The sequence below is a fragment of the Marmota flaviventris genome, chromosome 12 (genome assembly GCF_047511675.1).
Source record: "Marmota flaviventris isolate mMarFla1 chromosome 12, mMarFla1.hap1, whole genome shotgun sequence".
NCBI lineage: Eukaryota > Metazoa > Chordata > Mammalia > Rodentia > Sciuridae > Marmota > Marmota flaviventris.
In genome coordinates, this window is record NC_092509.1 from 87,235,842 (window position 1) to 87,262,882 (window position 27,041).

Consider the following 27,041-nt stretch of genomic DNA (forward strand, 5'->3'; position numbering starts at 1 on the left):
TAAGAATACTATATTTGCAGAATACATTCATGATAGAGACATAATTTACAGAGATAAAGTTTTTAAATAAGTAATCTATGCATGATGACAGCAAAATTAATTAAAAATCCATTAGTTGGTTACTATATACTGTTAATGTAATGAAGCTAGGTATCCTATACCTTGTGTTACTTATAAGAATTGTAAAGTTCATTCCTTTTGGAATCTTTCTCTTTGGAACTAGAAATAAATTTTTAGCTAGATTTCTGTTTTATTCCTTCTTTTGTTGTGATTTGTGCTTTCCTAAAGTAAAAGATCAAAGCAAGTACTTGCTATATACAATCTTCAATTTAAACTTTTGAGTGGCAGTCAGGAATAGTTTTCAAAAGTTTCTGGTACATTTCTGACTTTAGAAACCTGGGATAGGAATCCATTGCCATATGCATATATACTATTTTCTGAGCCTCTTCAAAACATGTTTGAGTGGGTTCCTGAATGTTCCTGATGATAGTTTCTCTTGTTGAATTGTCAATGTTAATCTGAAAAGGGAAATTACATGTAGAGCGTAAGTAAGCACAATTAAACATGGACACGTAAAACGGGAAGGTTTCATTTATTCCCCCCTCCTTTTTAGTCCAGTAGGTAATTTTGCTCACAGTGTTCATAGATATCAAAAAAGATTTATCAGAGATATTTTTTTTTTTTTTTTGCTTTTTAAAAGTAAATATCCACCTTCACATCCCAAAGGAATAAAGAAGCCACCTGGCCTAAGACCACAGGAGTCTCAGAAACCACACTCTACTTAGGAGGATGCTGGTGGCTTTTTAGTGGATGTCTGCAAACAAGGAAGCTTATGAAACCAAGGCCTCTTTTTAAGGAAAGGGGAAGTTGGTTCTATTTTAAAATCTATCTTCCTTATTAGTTACAAAGATTGTTTTCACTGAATATGCCCTGAAATGGGAAGAAGGTGAGAAGAGGAGAAATGGAGGGCAGAAGTGGTTGTCTAAGTAAACCAAAAAAAATTTCCAAATAAGAATTTCAGAGAATAAGTTACCATCGTCTGTTCTTTTCCCTCAACAGGAATGTTCATTTTTCATTGTCTGCTAGGAAAAGTCTCAGTGAATCTGTTTCATTCACTGTAAATGACTGGTGGTAATCACAACGTGGATGTTTGCTGGGTCTGTTGGTTTTATGCGAAGGTGAACAGTAATCTCTGGTGTGGTGGTGGATTGCCACTGGGATGTGCACATGCCTATTTATGGCATTTGTAGTTTCTGTTGGCAAGGACACTTTTTTTTTTCTTTTTAACCTTCCTGGGAATTAAGATCATCTAATGAGAAACTTTGGAGCCAGACTGCCTAAGTTTGAATACTAACATTACCACTGTAATGACACTGGGCAAGTTCATTAACTTTACAAATTCTTTTTTTTTTTTAATCTATAAAATAAGGTTAGTAATATCAAATTTATAACATATTAGGAGATACTGGGATGTAAAGTGCCTGGCATGTATGGATGATTAACAGATATTAGTGTCAAAAGATGCACTGATTTCATTTCCCATCGGTTTTTACCTCTCTAGGGGACTCTGGCTGGATGTAGGTCTTATAAAGCTTCTTTGCCATAGAAACTCTGCTCCACCGTGAGGCAATTTTCTTATAGGTTTCACATGCCTTCCAGAATTTAATGTTCTCATCACTGTGCTCCATTTTTAAGTATGCTGCATAGACTACTGGACCATCTAAAAGTAGTAGAGAAATCAGTTTATTTTTATAGTTAAAATTATCAGAAAGTCTGAACAATATTTAAAATGCAGCTTAAAACAAAAGTCTGAATATAATCTCCCTAATTATTTATCAAGCTTAAAACAAAAGTCTGAATAAAATCTCCCTAATTATTTATCAAGTGAGTGTTTCATATCCATATCTGTATCTATCACACTCTTAAATCTATACATCTGAGGCACATTCAAACAATCCAGTCATCGGTGAGGTTATCTCTTCATTCTGAGTCACTCAGAGGAAATTGCTCACCACTGTGGATGGGTCTATGACACATAGGACATGAGATGTCACAGGGACCTAGAAAAAAGGCTTAAGCTGGGCAGGTAGGAAGAGCTCTGATCATGATAAGAGAAAGCTAAGAACTCAAGCCAAACTGGTGGGTAAGAGCAGAGTGTAGATTCTAAAAAGACAGGGCAGGGTTGGAAGAAAACTATTCAAGCCATGTGGAAGTGATATTCTTATCAGGTTGTACAGCCTGAAGTGTTTCTGAATAGGCAGTCAGTGCAGGAGAACACAGACGGATGAAAATTAACCTTCTTATTCATAGTTTATGGTTCACATCAGAAATAGGGACCAGGCAAGGAATGGAATTCAGATAGGATATTGGAAACTATCTTGGAATCTAGTACAGGGCAGTGATTATGTGGAGCATGACCATCAAATGACACTTGATGTCAAGATAGTTATCCTCAGGTCTGGTCTTAAACTGCCTTTCTGGAATGAGTATATAAGGACAAAGGTTGCATGAGCTTTTCTTGATTGTGGCACTATTTTCTAGGAACTTCTGTTTGAAGAAGACAGCTTTCAAAAATCTAACACATGAATCAGAATTTTTGGGAAGACCAAGTACTCTCAAGGTTCACCATGAATACTTCGAGATTAATATTAAACTTCTTTTGGTGTCTATGAAGTCTGTTGACATGCCTGAGCAATCAAATTGTTAAATGACAAAACAACAAAGTAACTTTCTTTTCTTTTTCTTTTTTTTTGATATGGGGGATTGAACCCAGGGATGCTTAACCACTGAGCCACATTTCCAGCCCTTTTTGAGATGGGTCTTGTTAAATTGCCTAGGGCCTGACTAAGTTGCTGAGGCTGGCTTTGAATTTGCAACCATATATACCACATAAAATATAGTTAGCATAGATGCTTGATGTGACAGCTTGCAGTATTATTCTCAGTTTTTCCCTGCCCTTCCTCTAAAGGCAATCTTTTTGCAATCTTCCTGCCTCAGCCTTCAGAATTATCTCAGCCTCTGGGATTACAGGCAGATGCCACTGCACCCAGCCAAAGTAACTTTTGATAGAAATGTGTGTATAGACACGCTGAATCCATGACCATTTAGATCCTGACTTCTATCATAGGATTCTTTTTTTTTTCTATTACAAAAATCTGTGCATAATTTAATGTGTACAACCTGATGTGTTTGAAGTTAAGTGTATACCTATGAAACTGTTACCATAATCAAAGCCATAAACATATCCAGCAAATGAAAAAGGATTTTGATTAATAAAACATTGGTCAGTAGCATTAACTATTTGAAAAGTAAGCATAATTAAATGGAATGGAAATAATGAGTAATCTAATCATGTTTTCCTGGGTTTTCACCTAAGAGCTTAGATCAAATTTTCTAACACAAGAAAGTCAGACTTTTTAACTTCTTGGTTTCTAATTACTCTGTCAGAAATGATACAGGAATAAAGATAACAAAGTAATTTGTATTCAAGAAAAAAAAAACTCAAATAGAGGTATATACCTTCTATGGAGGCAGTATGGTTATGGAAAGTTGGTAATCTGCAAGAAATATAACATCCTAATAATACACAAACTTAGACCATGGCTTAATATTGTCATGTGAGCATATGCAGCCTTCCTAAAATTGGGCAGTAAGTTATTTGACAGGAATATTACCTCAATATGGAGGACATATGAGATGGGAGCAGAGCATATATAGGTATGTGACATAGGAAATGACATAGACTAGATGTTCCTACCGAAAGGGGGAATATATTTAAACTTAGATTTCAAACAAAAAATTTATTTTCATGCTAAAGTGACTTTAAATTGTACCTTGCCTTACCATAGGCACAGGAAATGGAGCAGAGAACACATGTAGCAACTGACCCTCCTATTAAGGAAATAGGCGAATGGGTGGGAAAAGCAAAACAAACAAACAAACAAATAAAAAAACAACCAAAAATTTATTTCTGGTTTAACATGTTAAGTTCAAGCTAGTGTTTTTCAGAATATATTGAAAGAAACAGCTGTATTTAAAAATGAATAAGCATATAGTTTGTAATAAGAGAAAGTTTGACTTAATGCTTAGTTAGGAACAGAAAATAAGGTCCTTAAAATAAAAATTAAGAAATGAGCTAGAGAATAGGAAAAGAAAGAGCATATGTGAGACAGACAGAGAGACAAACAGACACCTGGTAAAAATCCATAGATCATGGAATGAGAGTCAGCCATAGTTCCTAGAGTGATAAGTGGGTGGGGTGGAAAGATGATCTGGAAACCCCTATTAGATTCCACATTGTAATATTCAGATTTGTGTTTATGTTTTGCTTGATTTTGTATTAAAATGTTTATGGATTGTCATTTTAGAGCCCACCTGCATTTACACCTCCCTTCCTCACTTCCCTCCTGATGGAGAAGAATGAGTTTCTGCTTCTTTTGAGGTTTGCCTAATGTTTCCACAATTCTCAAGACCTTTGCTAATGAAGTAATCTATATGTTGCTCTATATAGTTTTTATGTTTTCTGAGTGATCATTTCCATATATACTATATAAAATATAGTTAGCATAGATGCTTGATGTGACAGCTTGCAGTATTATTCTCAGTTTTTCCCTGCCCTTCCTCTAAAGGCATTATATTTCCCTATCCCATTTACATCTGCACTGGCCATTGAACTTGTGCTAGTCAATAAAATACATGCAAAAGTGCTGTGTGTAGTTCCGAGAGAATGGTTTAAGAACCCTCATGTGGTTGGTTCTGCTTCTGCCTTCCTTATGAAGAGAATGTATCCTAGAAAAAAAGCTGCTCATTTAGCCTAAAGGCTGGAATGAGGACAGAGAAAAGAGTGAGAGCTGACCTTAGTTGCTGTGTATCATGAGCAAGGAAGGGATCTTTCTTACTGTAACTCATTGGGATTTTAATGTCATTTGTTACTCTATCATAACTTAGCAGAAGCTGACCTGGATGACTCGAACCCATCTGATATTTCAGATGTGATTCTGATGCGTGGAATGAGTAGACTTATGTGATTGGTATGTTTTGCAGAATTCTGTATACATTAGGTTAATTTTTGTCTGAGTATGCTACACGTTATCCAAACAAGCCGCTGAGAGTGCATTTATGTAAAAATGTTTCAGGAATCATAGTAAATATTAAATTCATACTGAAATTACCAGTTTAGAATTTGGTTGATGCATGTACCACATGAATCATAATGTAAAAAAGTCTTTCCCAAATCAGACAATTGAACCCAATGTGGCCCATTCTGAAGTTTTAAATTATAATGATTCCTGAGCACTATGCTCAGGAGACCATGATTCTGCTGCAGAAGAATGATTCAAGGCTAAGCAACAGAATTGCTCACTTAAGTTGAGAGGGTGGCAGAAATAGGTTTATGGCATATGTGGGGTATACCTTTTCCTTGAAGAATCAGAGTGTTGCTTTTGGAAATCTCTAACTTGCCCTTTTAAAAGTAGTCACTAAAATTAGTACTCCTATGACACACAAGATGACACATGACATTGTTTCTTGATGCAGTAGAAAAACATGGAATTTCTTTCTTTTTTTAAGTTGTTGATGAACGTTTATTTTTATTTATTTATATGTGGTGCTAAGAATTGAACCCAGTGCCTCACACTTGCTAGGCAAGTGCTTTACCACTGAGCCACAACCCCAGCCCGTGGAATTTCTTTTGACTGAATCAGAATGGTGGTCTATCTTATTCCAGGATCATGTTTTTCTGTAAGATGTCAAGTCTTGTACCATGTATTAAGTCCTAAAAGTGAGCTATATCCATTAGAAATATGTCCAAACCAATTTTAAATTCACCTTTTAATTTTAAATCTGTATCACTGGAGATATAATAAATTCCATAATTCTACCAGAATCTGTGTGAAGTTTTATAGTAAATCTTCCTGTTTTATTAAAATTTTCTGGTTTGGTTTCTAGGATATTAATCATTTCTAATCTTGCTCCTACTTTTTCTTTGCTGTGTTATTATAAAAGTAGTTTAAAATGCTATGTTATTAACACAGAAAATGTCTAATAAAGTAGTATCCATTGTTGACAATTTGTTGTTTCCTTTTATTCTTTCAATCTATTGATCATGTAAAAACATGTATCTAGCTAGCATTCATTCATCTGCACACACAGATACAAATACAAGTTACTTATTGACATAATGTAAAGGCATTTAAAAAAAATCACTATTGCTCTTTCATGCTTAATATTATGCAACAAACACTTTCCTTTTTACTTTAGATGATCATGATAGTCCATTGAAGGGCTAGGTTGTAAGACAATTGTTCTTCTGTGTCCATAGGGCATTGGTTTCAGGACCCCCTGAGGAAGCCAAAATCTGAAAATGCTAAATCTTCTACATAAAATGGGATAACATTTGTGGATAAGCTACACACATCCTTCTGTATACTTTAAGTCATCTCTAGATTACTGATAATACCTAGTATCATGTGTTATGTAAACAGTTGTTATACCATATTGTTTAGGGAAGAAAAAATATCTCTACATGTTTAATATACATACAATTCTTTTCCTAAATATTTTTCATCTGCAGGTCATTGAACTCAGAGCTGCAGGATACAGAAGGGTGACTGTATATTTAGTCATTCTATTATTATTGAACATTTGGATTTTTCTACATTTTTTGGTATATAGATATCAAACATTTTGTATATAAATACCAAACATCTTGGTCTATAAGTCTTTAGGACCAATTATCTTAGGATTGATTGAAGGAATTAAATACCTAAACTGAACATGTAATATTTTGAGAGAGTTTTGATACATACTGTAATATTTAAAAATTTTTTTCCTAACCTTTTCTTCTTTTTTTCCTATGAACTTCAAACATTTTGTCCAATTTTCTTTTGTATCATTAGTGTTTCTTGACTTTTCAGATAGTATCTTAAAGGCACTCTCTATAATATTTATGGCTTTATTTTCTATTCTCCATTTACTCATTATTCTTTTAAAATTATTATTATTTATTTTAGATGGGGACTCACTATGTTGCTCAGGCTGGTCTCAAACTCAAGTGATCATTTCACTTCAGCTTCCCAAGTGACTAGGACAGGCTCTTACCCGCTGGCCTGACTTTCCTTTTTATGTGTTACTTTTGTTTATGATTTTGAGACTTGTGAACTCTCTAATATGAAAAAGCTTCAGTTCAACTCTGACCTGATCTAGCTGCCAATCTTTTCTGTTCTTTTATTCGAGAAAAATCTCTAAAACAAAACCCTAGTCATTACCATCTATTATACCTTTCAAAATTTTCCCATTTCCCAAATGACAAAGGCCGGACCTCTTGGCTGTGGTTCTAGGGCTCATTAGGACACAGCCCTCCATCTCCCCTGCTTCCTCCCTTGCCCTTCCTGGCTGTCAGTCTCTGAGCCTTATTTAGACACTTCCTGTGTGTTATGTATGCAGTTCCTTTCATGTTGCAGGTTTTCTACCTTGATCCAAGACTTAGCTTATATATTTCAATTTCTGGAAAAATTTGTCTGAATACCCCAAGCTGGATAAGCTCTTCCTATCAGTTGACAAATAGCATGGAGTGCATATCTGTTTTAATTTATAGTTTATCTACCTACCTACTCACAGTCTATTATATTTATGGGTTTACTTCCACTATGTCTCCATTCACCTGAGAAGCTTTGAGGATTAGGAATGAAGTTTATTCATCTTTATATACCCAGTTCTTATATACTACCTTATATATAGCAGGTATTGACTAAAGTGTTAATCTGGGGCTTTTGTATCTCTCATGCTTCCACATTTTAAAGACATTTTGTACAGGTCTTGGAAAGTGAAGAAGTAGGCCCTAATAATTCACTATCTGAGAAGCTCAAGAGACCAGAAGATCATACCTGGAATGCTATTACATTTTCATTTTTTGTGAGTGAGAAAAAATGTACTAAGTGAGCAGCAATGTCTATGAAAGGCCAGGTTTTCTACCCCCCTGCCAGGTGAAGAAGTGTATGAGAAAGCAAAGACAAAATGTGCTAAATGCTTTCAAAGGGATGAGGCAAGGCAGTGCTGTAATACAAGGGTTGATGCTGGTAACTATGGAAACAACGTGGTTAGCAGAGATTAGAATAAATGATAGTGTAGGAAGCTGCCAATCAGGAGTGAGCAGCAAAGACTTCCCCACAGATGAAAGAACTGAGAGAATGGCTCTGCCTTTGGGATCAAGATGCACCTGAGGGAGTAACAATATCCCTCAGTAACTTCCAACATCTGCCCTGCTATCATGTGGATAAAGAGGCACCAGGCAGCATAGATGTTCATCAATATAGAGCAGCCTCCATTGCCTTCAGCAGTATGGTAATCCAACATCATTCAACTAAGCATTTCCAAGATTTGAGCAAAATTAAAAATTAATGCAAACTCTCTGATTCAGAACACTGGCCTACTCAGGTTGGTTACGCTATATCCCTGCTCTGCATCTATGCTGGAGCAAACTGAACAGGCCACAGAAAAATACACAGCTGTGCTTTCTAACTTGAAATGATCACTGCACATTTTAAATGGGTACTCAACCATGTCTAGTCATTAACTCATTCTTTCCTAATATCACAGTTCTCAAAATCTCCAGAAATTATTTCATCCCTTTTCCCTTTTTAACATTCGAACACACCCTCTCTTCAGCAATCTGTAGTTGACCTTCAAACTTTGCTGAGACAGACTTAATCAGATGGAGATGTCCTATCTTCCCTCCAGCAAGGTAGTTGGTTAACTACCTCCATCTGCACCTGTCCTTTCCAATTTCCTGAGGAATTTTTTTCAGCTCTGCATTGCTTTTTCTGTCCATATTACTTTTTATTGCATCACTATCTCCACCCTTCTCCATGTCACCAGTCCACTCTTCACTAATAGTCATCGTCATACAAATAGATTGCTGTATTTCCCAAATAAGACCCAACTATTGACCCCATATGCCCACTATTGACCACGTGCCCCCTTGGTGTTTCTACTTTTTTTTTTCTATTTTTAAACATACTTTCTTTTTAATTGACACGTAGTAATAGTACCTCTTTATGCAGGACAGTGTGCTGTTTCTATCCCTGTACACAATGTGTAATGATCAGATCCACATAATCAGCATATCTACAACCTCAGACAGTTATTATTTCTTTGTGCTGGGACTATTAAAATTCCTTTTGACTACTACTTCAAAATAATTAATTGTTGTCAACTATAGTTATTCTATTGTGCTATAGTACATTAGAAATTTTTCTTCTTATAGAAGTGCACTTATGTACCCCTTGTTCATCTTTTCTCTATTCCCTCTTTCCCCACACCCTTATCAGACTCTAGTAACAACTATTGTGTTCTCTACTTCTTTGAGAGCAACATTTTACTTGTCTTTCTGTGCCTGACTTACTTCCTTTAACATATGTCTGCCAGTTCCATCCTTGTTGCTACAAAGGTCAGAATTTCATTCTTTTTATGGCTGAATAATATTCCACTTTACATGTGCACACACATGTTTATGTGTGTTCTACAAATTTTAGTGTTTTTTTTTTTGTTTCTGTGAAAAATCTTATTGGAATGGTATTGACTCTATAGATTACTTTGGGTGGTATGGACATTTTAACAACATGGATTCTTCTAATCAGTAGACATGGGTTATGTTTTCTTTTTTCTATGTGTCCTTTTCTGTTTATTTCATTAATGTTTTATAATTTTAATTGTAAAGATCATTCACTTCTTTAGTTTAAATTTATTCAGGGATTTTATTTTGTAGCTAATGGGATTGCTTTTTTATGTCTTTCTTAGCAATTTCATTATTGGTATATAAAAGGCTACTTATTTATTTATTTATTTTGGTACTGGGGATTGAACTCAGGGGCACTTGACCACTGAGTCACATCCCCAGCCCTATTTTGTATTTTATTTAGAGACAGGGTCTCACTGAGTTGCTTAGCCTCATGCTGTTCCTCAGGCTGGCTTTGAACTCACGATTCTCCTGCCTCAGCCTTCCAAGATCCTGGGATTACAGGCTTACGCCACCGCCTTTTGCAAGACTACTTATTTTTATATATTAGTTTTGAATCCTGTAACCTTACTGAATTTGTTCAACAGTTCTAGCAATTTTTTTTGGAGTCTTATACATACAATCATGTTGTTCAAACAAGCATAAATTGACCTCCTTTCCTATTTGGATGCTCTTTATTTTAATTTATTTTTTCTTGTCTAATTGTTCTGGCTAAAACATTCAATACTGTATTGAATAGGAGTGATGAGAATGGACCTCCTTGTCTTGTTCCTGATGTTAGAGGAACAATTTCAGTTTTTTTTTTCCCATTCAGTATCATGTAGTCTGTGGGTTTGTCATATATAACATTATTGATTTTTGAGGTTTTGATTTAATCATGAAGGAATGTTGGATTTTATTAAAAGTTTTTGCTATATTTATTGAGATCATCATAAGATTTTTATCTTTCATTCTGTTTATCTTTCATTTTGTCCCCTTGCATATGCTGAATCATCCTTGTAGCCCTGAGATTAATCCCAATTAGCCAGATATATAATATTTTTTATGAGCTATTAGATTCAATTTGCTAATATTTTGTTGAAAATCTTTGCATCTGTCTTCATCAGGGGAATTTTTCTTGGTGTGTCCTTCTCTGATTTTGTTATCAGGAAAAAGCTGTCCTTGTTGAACAAGTTTGGAAGGGTTCCTGCTCTTTATTACTTTGGAATTGTTTGATAAGAATTGGTATGAGCTCTTCTTTTAAGTTTGGTAAAATTCAGCAACAAAACCATCTGGTTCTGAGCTTTTCTTTTTTTTTTTTTAATACATATTAAATTTTGTTACTAGTTTTTAGTCTATTCTGGTTTCCAGTGTTCTCTTGGTTCCATTTTGGTAGGTTACATGTGTCCAGGAACATATCCATTTCTTCTAGTTTTTCTAATTTGTTGATGCATCAATGTTCATAATAATCCTTAATGATCTTTTGCACTTCTATAATATCAGTTGTAATGTTCCCTTTTTTATCTATGATTTTATTTATTTAAGGGTTTTCTTTTTTTTCTGAGTTAGTCTAGCTGAAGGTTTATCAATTTTGTTTATCTTTTCAAAAGTCTGTTCTTTATTTTGTTGATAATTTTAGCCTCTATTTTGTTTATTTCTGCTCTGGTTTTTGTTGTTTCTTTCCTTCTACTAATTTTGGGCTTAATTTTTTCTTGTTTTTCAAGTTCTTTGGATTGCATTGTTGGGTTTGTTTATTTGAAATCTTTCTATTTTTAAAAATGTAAGTACCTATTGCTGTAAACTTTCTTCTTAGTATTGCTTTTGCTGTATCCCATAGGTTTCAGTATGTTGTGTTTTCATTTGTTTCAATAAATTTTTAAATTTTCACTTTTGATTTCTTCAGTGACCAACATCCAGGTTGTTTATTTTAGTATAGTGTTCATGATTATTTCTTAATTTCCGTGTATTTATACAATCTCTGAAATTTCTCGTTTCATGCCATTGTGCTCAGAGAAGATACATGTTATGATTTCCGTTTTTTAAAATTTTTGAGACTTGTTTTCTGGCCTTGCATATGGTATGTTCTAGAGAAGTTTCCATGTGCCAGTGAGAAAATATGCATTCTACACCTGTTTGATGAAATGACCTATAAATGTTTGTCAGGTTGGTCTGTTGTTTAGCTTAAGTGTTTCTTGGTTGATTTCTGTCTGGATAACCTGTTCATTGATAAAAGCAGAGTGAAGAGTCTAGTACTCCTTTTAGAGCTAATAACATTTGCTTTATACGATAAGTTGCTCCAGCTTTAAGTGCAGATACATTTACAATTGTTATTTCTTCTTGATGAATTGATCCCTTTATTTATACAGTGATCTCTTTTGTTCTCTTTTACAGTTCTTGATTTAAATCCTATTTAAGTACAGACTGTGAATAAGCACAGTCACTCCTTCGAGCTTTCAGTTTCAATTTGCATTGCTTATCTTTTCCCATCCTTCCACTTTCAATCTTGGTGTGTCTTCACTGGTGAAGTGAGTTTCTTGTAAGTAGCCTTTGGTTAGGTCTAGTTTTTTCTTTAAAAAAAAAAAAAATCCATTCATCCAGTCAATACCTTTCAATTGGGGAATTGAATTTGTTTATATTCAAAGTTATTATTGGTCAAGTAAAGACGTACTCATGACATTTTGTTAATTTTTTTCTGATTGATTTGTATATTCTTTTTCCTTTCTTCCTCTCTTGTTCATCTTTGTGGTTTAGTGGTTTTCTGTATTGTTAGGGTTTGATTCTCTTTCTCTTTTGTATATCTACTCTATCGTTGAGTTAGGTCCTTTTGCATATTTTCATAATGGTAGTTTTCCTCATTTTGCTTTTGAAATGCTGCCTAAAACATTTCTTGTAGAGTTGGTCTGATGGCTGATGAATTCTCTTAACGTTTGCTTCTTTAGGAAAGTCCGTTTCTGTTTCATTTTGGAAGACACCCATTTTGCTGGATATGATATTTTGGGTTGGCTTTTTTTTTTTTGAGGACTTTGAATATATTATTCCATCCTTTCCTGGTCTGTAAGGCTTCTCTTAAGAAATCTACTGTTAGTTTAATGGGGATTGCCTTATAAGTGGCTTGATCCTTTGCTCTTGCTGTTTTTAGAATTGGCTTATACTTTTGAAAGTTTGACTATCATATGCCTCCAAGATTTCTTTTTTAGTGCTCCAAGGGGCTTTCAATTTTTTGGATCTGAATATCCATATCTTTTTCCAAAATTAAGACAGTTTTCAGCAATTATTTTAGAATACGTTTTCTATTCCTCTGGACCACCCATACTGTAAAGGTTAGTCCAATTTATGGTGTCCCATAAATCTCAATGTCTTTCTTCATTTCTTTTAAAGTTCTTCTATTATTTCTATTTCTTACCCTTCTCCTCTTCCTTCAAGGTCAGAAACTTGCTATTCTTCCTGATCAATTCAGGCTCTTCACTGTATTTTTTATTTCATTTACTGAGTTCTTACCTTCAGTATTATTGATAGGCTCTTTCTTTGAGCTGTCTTTGCTGAATTTCTCATTCATATCATAAATTATCTTCCTAATTTTATTGCATCATCTGTATTTTCTAGTGTATATATTTTTTTTCAGTATTTTCTTTCAATGTTTCCTTAAAATCATTGCTTTGGATTATTTGTCAGACAATTTATCAATTTCCTTTTTTTTCAGTGTTTGTTGCCAGAGATTTATAGTGTTCCTTTGAAGGTACCTGACTACCTTTTGTTTATGCTTCTTGTCTCTACTTTGGGAATTTTGTATCTGGTGGGTTAATTGCCTCTACCAATTTATAGAGTAGCTTTCATAGTGAAAGACTTTCTTCTGATAATGTGTCCTAGGTTATTATTTGGATATGTTATATTGGCTTTGGTTCCAGGCTGTTTATTTTAGTATAGTGTTCATGAAGCCTTTTTAGCTGTAATCCATGTTGGTGATGTCTGTGGGTATTTTGGTGGGCTAGGCTGTAGGGGCTATGAATTGCACTGACAGATGGAATTCAGCTCCTTTGGAAAGGTGGGTTTGCTGGCTGCTCTGTACATAGTACATCTGGCTGCAGGTATGGGGAGGCCATCAATTTCTGTAGCTTATGTCAGAGTGAGGCCAAACTAGTGGGCCCCCTGGGTCTGTGCAGGTCAGTGTGTCTAGTAGTGAGTGGGGGGTTCCTGTCAGTGTCTAAGGACTGCACAAGGAATTTTGTGGGGCCTCCAGGGGCTGACCTACTCCAGGGAGGTTTACCCAGCTGCCTCCTAGTCATCTACTTCTCAGGGCCTAGCAGGCCAAACTTCAGAGAGAAGGCTACTGAATTGCTTCTTAGAGCCATTGGAGGATAAGCATGGCTGCCCAGATGTTCCCTGGAGGAGGGAAATTTGGTAGGCTAAGCCACTCAAGAAAGGCTACTTGACAGCTTTTCAGAATCTTACGTGGATGGACCTGGCCAGTCAACTGCTTGCCTGGTGCTTCATGGGCCCAAGTGCTCTGGCCAGGCTTAGCTCCATTAATGGGCCATAAGGGTAGGTTATCAGGGCTACCTGGCTGCTTCTGGAGCAGAGGGCAGATGGGTGGGGCTGCTCAGCTACTTCCTGGGATGGAAGGTGGAAGGGTCATGCCATCTGGCTGTTTTCTGGGGCTTTCTACAGACCATACTACTCAATCTGGGCTGTTCTGGTACTTCCCAGTTCACAGGCTTGGCTGTCCTCCTGGTGGCTCACAGGGCTGGCTCAGTGGAGATTCCAAGAGAAATTGCCTGGTTGCTTCAGGTGGGTGAGGTTTCAAGATGGCTCCATGAAGCAAGAGTGTGGGTGGGGGAGGGCACAGCATGGGCTGGACTCCTTCTCTATGGCAATCCAGCACTGTGGTAACCTGGCATTTCCCCAAACTAAATCTAATGCTTGTAAGAGCCACATGATTCTCCAGTAGTAAATACTTCTGATGGATTGAAGTCCTTCTTGACTCAGGATTGATCTTGGAGATGGAAAGATGGATTCTATGTGCTTAGTTCCCATCCTTCTGAGGCATAGTATATCTCCATGCTCTGCACCATCTCTGCCACATCCCCACGGCACTCCAACACTCTGCCTCACACTCCAGTGAAACAGCTGCAGTTTTTTTTCTTTTTTCCTTGTTTCGATCCTTCATTGTGGAGGAAGCACATCAGGCTTCCTATTCAGCCATTTTCCAGTCTCTGCTTTTTAGTCTGTTGACCTTCACATCAAAGCATGTGTGAATCATCCCTGTGTTACCATCTTCACCGTGTGTCCTCCAAACTGCTCATCAAGGCACTATTGGCTTCCTTATTGCCACCTCCAGTGGGCGCTGTTATTTTCTCACCTTACCTGACTTTTCAGCGTTTTTGACACAGTTCAGGGTTCCTTTCTTGAAGCAACTATCTCCTTTGGCTTCCATGATCACACACTGTTTTTATTCTTTCTTAACTCCCCTGAGACTCTTTTCCCATCCTCTTCCACCACCCCTCTCCTCTTCTTGGATCTTAGTTCTCTATCTGAACCCTCGCTCCAGTGATCTCCTAGACCCTAGAGAGGTTTTTGCTACTTAGCCACATGCTAATTGCTCCCAGCCTTATCTTCTCCACTGATTCTAATCTGACCTGGTATATTGTATAGTTGTGTAACCACTCTCCCTGTTTCTGTTCATCAGAAGAGAACCAGGGTATCTGGTACTCTAAGCCTTGTTACTCTAGTTTGAGGCCTTTAGTGTGACTTGTAAGGCCCTGTGCTCCTCTCATTTCAAATTCCTTTCAGTTATTTGAAGACACTAACCTCACTCACTTCTCCAGGGCCTTTAAAAGGTGGTTTCTCTCTGCTTGAGCCACTCTGACCACAGCCTTCAGCGTGGGTGGCTGTGTCTCCTCACTCAGCTCTTTGCTCACATTTTACTCCTTCTCACAGTTGTTCTTTAACTATCAACGGAATTGTGACCTTTTACCTGATTTTTTTTTTAGTCATATCATTTGGTTTCATTTTCAACAAGTCACTGACCACTTTATGAAATTAGTTATTCATTAATTTGCTTGCTTGTCTGTCTGTGTCCTCCCCTCAAAGGGAGCACATGCTGAGCAGTGTGACCTAATGTCTCCAGGTCTTGGATGTTCTTCCAGACACACTCTGGGATTGAATGACTCACCCAAGGAACAACTTGGAACTAAACATCTTTTTTAGTTGTATGAAATGTAATTGACACAAACATCAGTGAGCAACGCTGTTCTCATCTTTTGAGAATTCATTCATACATATAAGTATGTACCTTCTGCATTTTAGATATTTTTCTGGCATTATACAGATTTTTTTTTCTGACATTATAGATTTTTTTTTTTTTTTCAGTCCTGACCTTTCCACTTTGAAGACTCCCTGGATTTAGGTGGTTGTTAGTTCTCTGACATCTCAAATGCACTTCTCTGTACCTTTTTTAGTTCCACTGTATCTTGGTTAAGGCTTAGTCATCAGAAAAATCCACAGAATTTCGTTTCTTGTGTTTACCTTGGTGATGCCTCATGTTTTGCCATGGTTTTGGTTGCAGTGCTGTGGTTTGGGAAACCATCATTGAAGAAAAATTCTTAGGTGATTCTCTCAGGTATTTTCATGGAAAGATGACAAAGTCTTAACTTGGAACATTTAAAATTTCTCACTATCTATATGTCCGTTTGAAAATAATTTAATATTACCTAAAAACTCAGATGTTTGGAAACTTGAAGAACTTTCTATCACTTGTTCATTTGGAGATTTGGGGGGAACTTTTGTGTTTCCTGCTTAATTCATTGTGGAGGATTTTATAATGATGCTGGTTTTCACATGAAGTCCCGAGGAATCCTCCACAGTACATGTCTTCATTGAAAGACACACCATTTAAATCTCCTGGACTTACTTCTGCAATAGTTTTTTATCTTTAAAATATTGCCAGTCAGCTCCTAATGCAGCCTTAGCTGAATTTTTTTTTTTTTTGTCAAAGGCTATTATTTTTTTTAAAGTATGCGTTTGTCTCGCCTTTGGAATTCTATTCAGAGTGCTACAAAAAAAAAATTGCTTTAATTACTGTTTTTAAATTTTACCCTAATGTGCCTTAAATGGAAATCCTCCTTTTTCTTTTCTGGGGGATTTTCTGTTTTTGGAACTCCCTGCCACCCCCACCTTGGTATTTTATGTGTCACATGGGCACGTGGGATTTTTTTCCAGGCACCCTTCCTGATACTAAGAAGTGCTCAATATATATTTATTGAATGAATTTTGAATAGAGGCCCACAATATTTGTAAAAAAATGTCTTCGGCATTTTACAAAACTTGTCTGTCAACAATGTAACATTAGATAACATCTAGAATGTGTCCAGGTTACCAACGTTCTATTTTTGGACTAGGGATTGAACCTAGGGGTACTTTATCACTGAAGCACATCACTAGTTCCTTTTGCTTACGTTTTGAGCCAGGGTCTTGTTGAGTTGCTGAGGCTGGCCTCAATTTGTGCTCATCCTGCCTCAGCCTCTCAAGTTGCTGGGATTACAAGTGTGTTCCACTGGTCCCAGATCTAACATTCTTAATTTTTAACTAATGTCTCAATTTTGCCATAGGTCTATGCTCAAATTGATGAGGTTTTTTTTTTTTTTCTTTTTCCATAAAGGTATTTTTATGGAATTATTTGAATCTAATTGTATTGCCTTGACTATGTATTTATACTTAATGGCTCCCCAACAAACATCTTCTAAACCAATATCTGCTCCTCTCTTGAGACCCAGCCTAATATGTTTTCTCCCCATGTGAATTGCTGAACTAGTTGTTTCTAGAATCAGTGCTTTAATTTATGTAAAAGAGAGTCATCTGCATATCTTAGCTTAAAGGATGAATTTTGCTAGTGTCCTTGGTGAACGTAAACACATTTTTATACTGTGGAAAGTCTAATATTTATATTCATAGTTTTCTTTTCTGGCTGACTGCTCCACAGAATGATTTGTTTTATCACTTTTAAAAAATATTTTATATAAACTTCATACTAATTTGATTTCTGACAAGATTTTTTACCATATTTTTGCTTGTTTTTTATAAAGAGCAGTATGATGTCTTCTTGCTTTCATCTTTTCTGTCGAATGTTGGGACCTAAATCCAAACTATTAACAGAAGAAGAATCAACAAAGTTGACTAAACAAAACATTTTTGTCTTTTCTTCCCATTTAAATGCTGTCAAAAGTACCCAAAAGATATTGTTTAAAATTCACAGTCAGGCTCTTGAATTGGATCACAAAACTTTGAGGAACACCTTAAAAGTGAAAGAGGTAGTTTGATAAAGAAACCATGGCTCCCAGTGTTCACTGGAAAGGCCTGGTAGGGAAGCAGAGCTCAGGGTGTGCCCCAGGCTGGGGTGCAGTTTCTAGTAGCAGGGCAGGGGCCATGCAGCAAGTTGTAGAGTCTTTAGCAGGAGTAGACAAGGGTCCCCATCTCCCACCCTTTGGCCCAGACAGTGACAGTGTGTCCATACCAAAGAGGGCTGAGTCAGCATGGCAGCCCCAGGAGCGACAGGAGGTTCCTGTCCAGAATAACCACAGCAGTGCACCAATTAAAACATCTACGCAGCACACCTAGCCTGCCTCCATGGATTCAATATTCACAGAGAGCCCGAAAGGGGATCTTAAGTAAAAACATGGGTCTATAGGTAAAAATTAACAAAGATTTGAGTGGCACTAACTCCACTTAAAAACAAAAACAAAAACAAAAACAAAAAATTACTGATTCGATGAAAAATTTTCTGAGTACCCACTACTTTGTCTTTTGGTTTTTATCATTTTCTACAACCTTCCAGTTCCTTCCTTCCTTCCTTCCTTCCTTCCTTCCTTCCTTCCTTCCTTCCTTCCTTCCTTCCTTCCTTCCTCCCTCCCTCCCTCCTTCCTTCCTTCCTTCCTTCCTTGTACTGGGGATTGAACCCACGGTGATTAACCACTGAACTACAGCCCAGCCCTTTTTGTATTACTTAGGGCCTGCTAAATTGCTAAGGGTGGCTTTGAACTTGCCATCCTCCTGCCTTAGCCTCCCAAGCCACTGGGATTACAGGCAGGTGCTACCACACCCCGTTGCCAGTTTCTTAACCCAAGTACAGTTGGCAGTTCTCTTGAGTGTACATCATTCTTCATATTTCCTTCCTTGAACCTCTGAATTTATCTCTTCTTATCCACTACTATTCTCTCTGCTTTATATCATGTTGATACTTACATACAACTGTACACAGATCCACATATAGGCCCAGTTAAATCAGACACTGATAAACTTTGAGGAGTTTCAGAACATCAAGATTCAACTTCACTCTTACTTTTGAAAGCGCTTGGAACAGCAAAGCAGACTTTTTTTTTTTTTAATGCTAACTTTGGAAGGCTATGGCAAGGCAGCATATTTCAGTATGTGTTACTATTTCAGCATATTTGCCAAGGGATTTTATACATATACTTGTGAAGAATAAATATCTGCAGTGACTAATCTTGTTTTAATTAACACTAGAGAAAAATAACCATAGTTGACACGACAAACTATTTTCAGGTTTTCTTTTTATAACGATGTCAGTTGCCATTGAGCAGAACAGCGTATATTCATCAACTAGATTCCCTCTTCTTTGCCTAAGAATGACACTGGCTGGTTATTCAAAGATTAGATATGCATAATACTCACATTTGGTAGCCATCAAATTTTCAAAAGATTGGGCCCACTGTAATATTTCTTCCAGAGTAAGGCTTTGAAAAAGAACAACAAAAAAAGATGCTGATTGGGTTAAATGTTCTTGAGGTTTTTGCTGAATTAAATATAATTATATTACCTCAAAAAAAAAAAACCTGAAATATAATTACACTCCATTTGTGTGTGGTTTTGTATGGAAATGTATCTACTTACATTTTATTTTTATAATAAAATTTTAAAACTTATAAAACTCATAAAAAGCAGGATATTTTTGAAAATATAAGGAAATAAGTATTAAAAAGATAAAGAATCATAGTGATACAATCTTTCTATTCCCCAAAGTAGCCCCAACTGTGGATAAGGCTTGCTGTGCCCCATAAGATAGGTAATTTCTTAAAGAGATTAGTGGGTAAAAAAAAAAAAAGATGTAGTTTTAAGGTTCTTGGTACAAACTGCCAAGTTGCTTTCACAGGGTTATGGACTGTATATTTCTGCCATCAGCAACATGCTTATCCATTGTGTCTATTAGAATCTTCAGAGTTCACCCACAAAACCTATGTGCATGTACTTTCATAATAAAATTAGTAATTCTGTACCTATGATTTTCTCACTCTCTTATTTGCCGATTTTTGGGAGGGAGGAGTTTGAAGGTTTAATATTAATTACAATATGACATTTGACTTAAACAGTATAAACAAAGCCATTTGTCATTTAGAAAATATCTGTGAAAGACACTAATTCTAGGGCATCTCTTCTGTTCTTGTTGGGGATTTTCCTGAAGTGAACTGGCAAGAGACTACATTTTCACATGCTGATTTTTAAATTATCCTTCTTTAAAATAGTTAATGTGTTCATTATCATTGGATTTGTGGTACATTCTTGATTTTCCTGCTCCCAACAACTAGATATAATCAAAGATGACTATATATGGAAGCAAGATCTGTTCACTGGCTGTACTGTTGGGGGCTGTTAGCCCCAAAATTAGCACTGCAGGAAGAGCTATCAGTATTAGCAGGTTCTTAACGCAAAGAAGGAAGATTAATTACAGAGGTTAAAAAAATTGCTGAGAACATGGAAACAGATTTGGAGCCCTAAAAAGGTCAAATATCTTTTGTTTTCTAAAAATTCAGATGGATCCTGTCAATTTTGGATGGACTGTTTGTATCAGTACTGAAGCTTAACAGTGTACTGTGTTAGGATTGCTTTCAAAAAAAAATTTTTTTTCCATGAAATTCTACCTGACTCATTGTTCTTTTCTCTTATTAGAACTTTGGAAAGAGTAACCTAAAATAACCTTCTCAATCCAGGGAAATAGAAAGTGCTAGATAAGGTGTATTGCATGCTTATCTGAGTGTTCAGAGGCTGATAATTCTAGGTTCTAATCCCAGTGCTGTCCTTAATAGTTTCTGATCTTACTGTATTTAAAAATCTCTAAACCTCAGTTTCATTATCTAGAGAATGGATAATAATGTCTATCATAGTTACCATGAAAATTAAATGAGGTGGTGAATGCAAAGCCCTTATCAAGTGACTGTCATCAAGCACTGCCTTCTGCAAACATGAATTTTCTTGTTTTTGACTTTCCCCTTCCCTCATTGTGGGACTACAAGGCAGGTAGCTAAAAATGCAAGCTCTGATGGTGATAGTCCATTGGAATCACCAGGAGAGGAACAGACAGCTGTTCTCAATTGCCTATTAACATCTTTTCTCCTTGGATGCATCTGTGTAGGTCAGCAGCCTCAACAGGTTTAAATTGCTGAGCTTTGGGTCTTCCTGCTGAGCCTCCTCCTAAAGACACAGTGGCTTGCGAGTGTTCTAGGACTTTCCGTACTTCGGCTGAGGTGCCTATAGGCCAGGAGCTGTGACCCTACAGGGAGATGAGCCCAGAGCTGAGGTCTCTACCTGGACTGGGCTAGGCACTCATCGTGAACCTCAGAAGGATCTCCAACCTGGGAAGTCTTTGCGGTGAGTACATCCAACTGAATGGCTTCTCACATTTCTCAGGCATTCTTCTTTCTTCTTATTTTAATCCAGTCACTCCTCCAAATGGCTACATTTTTTAGTTATGGCAAAACTTAAAGAGATTGGGAACTTGGTAAACATTTAATTACCCTTCCAGTCTCATAAATTCCATCTAGGAATGAACTTTTTTCCTTTGGTACAGAGGATTAAACCCAGGAGCACTTAACCACGGAGCCACATCTCCAGCCCTTTTTTATATTTTTATTTAGAGACTGGGTCTGGCTAAATTGCTTAGGGCCTCACTAAATTGCTGAGACTGGCTTTGAACTCGTGATCCTCCTGCCTCAGCATCCCAGGTGTGTGCCACCATTCCCAGCAGGAGTGAAGGTTTCTGGCACTTCACAGATGAAGGGTTTGAACTCTGAAAATATTTTGGATCGAAAAATCTCAAACTTTAAAAAACTCATAATAGATGCTAAAAATATTTAACTTGCTGAATTCTCAAGTGTAAACCATGAATAATGAAAACGGAATCTTAGTGTAACACATGATTGCTCTTCTGGTGAAATTACTCATGTATAAATGCAAATTTTACTTTCTGGGCAAAATATATTGAGAACAGTTAAATAAATACACACTTATCATGTGACAAAAATACCTTAAATGGCCATAGAATTTAAATGCTACTTACTTTGAAGGGAGTCTCTCGGACTCATTGCTGCACATCTTACAAATCCAGCAATTCCGCCTGCTCATTTTTCTAAAGAAATACAGTATATATTTGTATCATTTAGTCATTTAAAATAGTTGTATGTTAGAGTTAATTTTTAAAGAACACATAAAGCTACAAATGATGAAAAAATAAGATGAATTCTTGAAGTTCAAATACAGTGAGGGGGGTTATGGAGGGGAAGGAAATGACTCAGCTCTCATGCATATTTTATATCAGTGCTTAGATTTCTATGTGAGTTTAGAAATTATCTAGCCCACCTATTCATTGAAGAATGGGGTTTTAAAAATGCAAAGTTCTGAGAAATACCTTTTCATTTACAGCCCACTGACAAGGGAATTCACCGACTTCTAAGGTTTCCTTTTTTGGGCAATTTTTATTTTTCAAAAGCTCTCTCTATATATTGAGCAAAAATTTGCTTTTTTGTAATTAGTCAAAAAAAATAGTATAATAGCTAAATGAACAATGAAACTTAGGAATGAATTCTGAGAAGTGTGTTGCCTGTATAGTTTTCTCCATTCTGTACATTGTTAGTTTGATTTAAAAAAAAAAAATTAGATTGAAGTGCTTGGCCCTGGACACCTTATTATGCCCCAAGCTCTGGCTGCCAGTAGGTGGTCCACACAGATCTTGTTTCTCCTCTTCCTGCCTTAACTGCCAAGCAAGTGAGATGCATGTGATGGGGCTTCAATACAGGAAGTACAGGGGAAGCCAGCAAACACAGGAGAATGCAGCTAGACTTGAGGGTGGTTAGTAGTATCCCAGTGAAGTATTATCTGAGCTGGAATCTGCTGAAGGTGTGGGAAAGTGCTGAGAGAGGAAGGAGGCTACCTGGACAAAGGTCAGGAGGCAACAGTCAGGTCCTACTTGAAGAAAGGAAAAGAATGAAGTTGCCTTATGAATCTAGGGCACGGCAGGGAGAGATCTGAAAGAAATGAACCGAAAAGGTCTTTGGGACCAATAATCATGTTCAAAATGATTACTGCAGCAAGAAAGTGGTGGGAGATGAAGTTGTAAGAAGAGGCTGAGGCCAAGAATATTAGGCCATGCAGGCCCTAGATTTTATATTTAGAAGTTGGAAAATCATTGAAAGGTTTTACATTTCAGAGGAGACAGGTTAACATTTGCAGTCAGTTTTGTGACTAGCATGAAGTGCCCTGTAGCAAGAGTGGAAATCAGGGAGGAGAGTTGGCAGGCAACTGCAGGAGTCCAGATGAGGGGTGAGTGGGGGGTGGCAGTGGAGAATGGAGGGAGGGGGGTAGATTTTAGAGAATTTGAAGGAAAAACTGCTAGTACCTCGTTAATACATTGGACATGGAAAGTGAGAAAAAGAAAGTGAATAAGTTCAGGTGAGAGTTTAGACTTCAGGCAGTTTTCATAAATGTGTAAGAAGCCAGAAATATGATAAGATGTCCAGGAAGAGAGTGAACTGAGGAAAGAATGCAGCTCCAGATGAGTGACTGAAGAACACAAACATTTAAGAGAAAGACTGTGAAATAGGAGCTCGTAGGACAGAAACCAAAATGATATGCTCTCATAGAAACCAAAGAAATGTGCTTGTCAGAAAGGACTGTGGCCAATTGAGAGTTAAAAGCTGGGGAGAGACTGAGAACCAAGAATTGAAAGATGTTGTCAAGAAGGCATTAATGAGCGTGGGGAAGAGAGTTTTCAGTGGAACAGGGAGGGCGAAAACAGATGGAGGAAAACGGGAGGGAATGGAGCTCAGGTTACATGGAGGGATAATTTTACAGAGGTACTTGCAATTTGCATTTTTTCCCCCTTTTTCTTTCCTCCCTTTCTCTCTCTTTCTTGTCTTTTGGGAAAGCTGTTGACAGAACGCTATAGCAGGGACAGAGATGTAGGGCTCTGACATTTGGCTATTCTGGTCTTCATATCTTTATGGGGTATCATTACAGTATAGCCTGCAATGTGAATGGGTGGCACACCCCGAAGTTGGCAAATGCTAGCCATGGAGAGCGGTGGAAGGTATAGGAGAAAGAGGGACCATCCGTAGAATTTTAAGTTCCTGAGAAAGAAAGAGGGACTAGAATACAGAATGTGGGGCTGGGACCTTGGAGAAGTGGCAGTATAGGAAGAAGTTACTTCCTTTCTCTGGAAGGGCTGAAGAAATTTTAGGTGTCAATTAAAGTACATTTGGAGGTTTGGAGATAAGAATTTATGGGAGGTGTGGTCTTATATCTTCTATATGGATCTCAATTGTAAGTGGGGAGGAGCAAAATAGCTCTACAGGAAGACACAAAGTTGAAGGGGAATAGGTTAATTGATTAGCCATTTTGATTGCAAATATAGATTCAAAATAGTATAAGCACAAGCAGAAGGGGGAGTTTATCAGTGGGATATGTTTGTGCAGTTAGATCTAAATGACCTTAAATGCAAGACTAAAGATGTTGGACTCTTGCTGGTAACAGTAATTTGAAAAAATTGAGGCTAAGAAAGCTATTGCATTGACTGGCTGTTCACACTGGTCCTATGTACAATTGAACTCTGAACTACATGTAGTTCAAGATTTCTTTGATCACCCATGAGGTGCAGTCATTCAACAGCCCTTGTTTATTTTTTAATTAGGAGGATGGTAAAGAATTTACTTTCTTCCCATGCCTTCTCTGTCTGTATAACTGCTGTCTTCTACCAGGATTGGACTTATCATATGCTCTCTACATTTAATAATAGATTTTGTATCCCATTATCTCCTCATTTGATCTACTAGAAAGGTGTGTACATATTTTTGTCTTTCTTGATGTGATCTCTATAACTCCAGTGCATGTCTATTTACAAGTTATCATTTTTCAAATAACTTTAGTGGAATTGTTTGGCAAAAGCATAGCTGTCTTAGAATTGCCATGCAATTCTCAGTGAGGTCAGAAGCACATTGAAGGTAATTTCTAGATGCATGGAGTTTAGGGGGTTCCCAGAGTTCCTGAGAGGTGACAGAGTATATTCAAACAGACATGTACTTGAGTTCAGGCTCTTATAAGCTGTGTGACCTTGGACATGTTAGGTCAACTCTGATTCTCAGTTTCCTTTAGTACAAAGTGGAACTCTAAAGATTGGAAAAAGAGATATATGCAAAAACTGTTCCAGTTTAGCTTCTTATACTCTGTCACTCAGGAAATATTTCTCTTTTGTGTGTACAGGAAATGCACATTCTGTTGGACTATTCTTCTTTTTAAATTTCATCTCAGATATTACCAGTTTTTCTCATTAATATTATTTTTTTCTTCAACATTTGAATATATTCTGAAAATCTTCTTCCTTTTGATGCTTCCATATTTCTATTGTTCATATGGTGTTTTAGTGGCTGGGTTCCAGTTTTAGGATTAAGTGGGTCTGCTACAGGAATTCACTTAAGTATCATATTGAAGGGTTGAGACTATTAGGTCGGGTTTGTTTGGTCAGAAGTGCTCAGGCATGCTAGAGCAACAAGATCAAACTGACCAACCAGAGTGTCCCCTTAGGTACAATTTTGCAGATTGTCTCTTCTACATATATGTCTGGTCCAAAGGGAGAGAGGAAGCTGGCATCCAGGCAGACAGTTCTTGCCAACTATGGGACACCAAGCTGTGCTCCATCCTGTTGTGGAAAGACTACTTTTTTTGTTCTAATTCTAGCAAAGCCTCTGTATAGACGTAGCAGCTCTGTGCTCATTATGTGATCTATTCAGAGGGAGATTCTCTGGTCCAAGACTTTCATTAGTTGGGTGACACTGGAAAAAGAGTAAAATAAAAATGTCTGTGAAAACATTTAAGGAATTATGTACAAGATATATTATGCATAGAAGAGTTGTATGTTGTGAAGTTCTCTGGATTTCCAAATGCTTGAGAAATGGGACTTGTTGGGTGCTGTCTCAGTGATGGGATTTCTGCTCTCAGGAACTGCCCATTGCTTGGTGCCCTGTTGCTTGCCCCTAAGATCTTTGTAACTGAGTGGTCACATGCCTGTGCTGTTTTCTACTTCTTACTTCTGGGTTCATAATCACCAGGCGCCACTACTCTGCTGGAATGTCATAGAATACTCCCTGCGTCCTCCTAATGTCATTTATGTTGGGACAAAGGGTAAGTTCAAAAGTGTTTAATCTAGTTCCAAGTAAAAAGGATAGATTGACCATTGGAGTTTATTATCTCTTCTAACCAAAACACTGGTAAAATCACAGTAAAAGAATATGTAAAACTTAAACACAAAGGAAAAAGAGATTAAAAGAGGGGGAAAGAAAACAAAATATTTCAAAGTAATTTTGGAAGATGGGAAGCAGATGGGGTAGAAATTAAAAGATTCTCATACCTCTAAAATCAGAAGAAAAAAGGCAGTCTTTGGAATCTCATCTGACAAAATGAAGAACATATAATTCACAGTCTGAGGACAAATTCCAAAATAAGTAGGAATTTAAATATATATCTACAATCCTGCGTCCAACAATATTTATCATTAAATAATACATTTCAGTCAATTTATACCAAAATATAGAATGGTGGAGTCAAACCCTCTCAACATTCGCAATTGAGAACTTTTAAAAAATAATTCTTGGTAATTCCAAAAAAAGGTAATTTATATATATATATATTTTAAAATATATAGCTTCTTCAGGATAAGGATTTGATTGAGCCTATTGATAAAATGAACTTCATTTTATTTGGTAAATTTAAGTAAGAATATTTTTAGTAAAATTATACCTTCAGTCAAAATATAAGCAAAGATAAAAGTTCATTTCAAATACTCATAGAGCTACAATTCTACTCTGGCAAATAGAGTTCCCGGTTTAGAATGACCTATACTGATATAATGTAGAACTGGTTCATATTATGAATAAACTCACCAAGCTTCAAATCAATGATGATCACTTTTTTCTCATGTTGGTGGCAATGGTATATGTAAACATCCCATTAATCTAAAAGAAAAATAATTATACAACAAAATAAAGGAAGATTAGTGTGAACTTCCTGAAGAAAATATCCATTTGGCAAGTATTTCTATAAATACCCTGCCTTATGTCTTAAGTAAATAATTTTTCTACTCTATAAATGCTGTACTGTGGTTTTCTACATTTTTGATTTGTTGTCTCCTTATCAAGAACTTTAATTTCATGGATTATTACATAACTATGCAAATATATATTTTACTTCTATTTTCCATTGTTTTCATTTAAATGTC

At 36.6% G+C, this 27,041-nt stretch overlaps 1 protein-coding gene and 1 long non-coding RNA gene across 2 annotated transcripts in view; one reads left to right on the forward strand and one right to left on the reverse strand.

The window, feature by feature from the left end:
• Nucleotides 1-200: 200 nt before the first annotated feature.
• On the reverse strand, nucleotides 201-26,215 carry Rgs13 (regulator of G protein signaling 13). The gene is made up of 5 exons (XM_027948831.2): nucleotides 26,175-26,215; nucleotides 21,837-21,905; nucleotides 19,178-19,239; nucleotides 1,554-1,720; nucleotides 201-518 (listed from the first exon to the last, which is right to left on the reverse strand). The coding sequence occupies exons 2-5, from the start codon at nucleotides 21,899-21,901 to the stop codon at nucleotides 330-332; spliced, it is 483 nt and encodes a 160-aa protein (XP_027804632.1). The 5' UTR covers nucleotides 21,902-21,905; nucleotides 26,175-26,215; the 3' UTR covers nucleotides 201-329.
• Nucleotides 20,968-27,041, forward strand: part of LOC139707842 (uncharacterized) — a 262,953-nt gene continuing 256,879 nt past the window's right edge. Inside the window, exon 1 of the long non-coding RNA XR_011709268.1 lies at nucleotides 20,968-21,148. This is a non-coding gene — a long non-coding RNA (uncharacterized lncRNA). The remainder of the gene's footprint in view (nucleotides 21,149-27,041) is intronic.

Bases quoted from the DNA above. Each gene is read 5' to 3' on its own strand.
- Rgs13 (XM_027948831.2), bottom strand. From the start codon at position 21,901: ATGAGCAGGCGGAATTGCTGGATTTGTAAGATGTGCAGCAATGAGTCC. The intron at 1,721-19,177 runs GTGAGTATTATG...TACTACTTTTAG, and splicing joins AAATTTGATGGCTACCAAAT to ATGGTCCAGTAGTCTATGCA. The intron at 519-1,553 runs GTAAAAACCGAT...TTCCCTTTTCAG, and splicing joins AGCCAGAGTCCCCTAGAGAG to ATTAACATTGACAATTCAAC.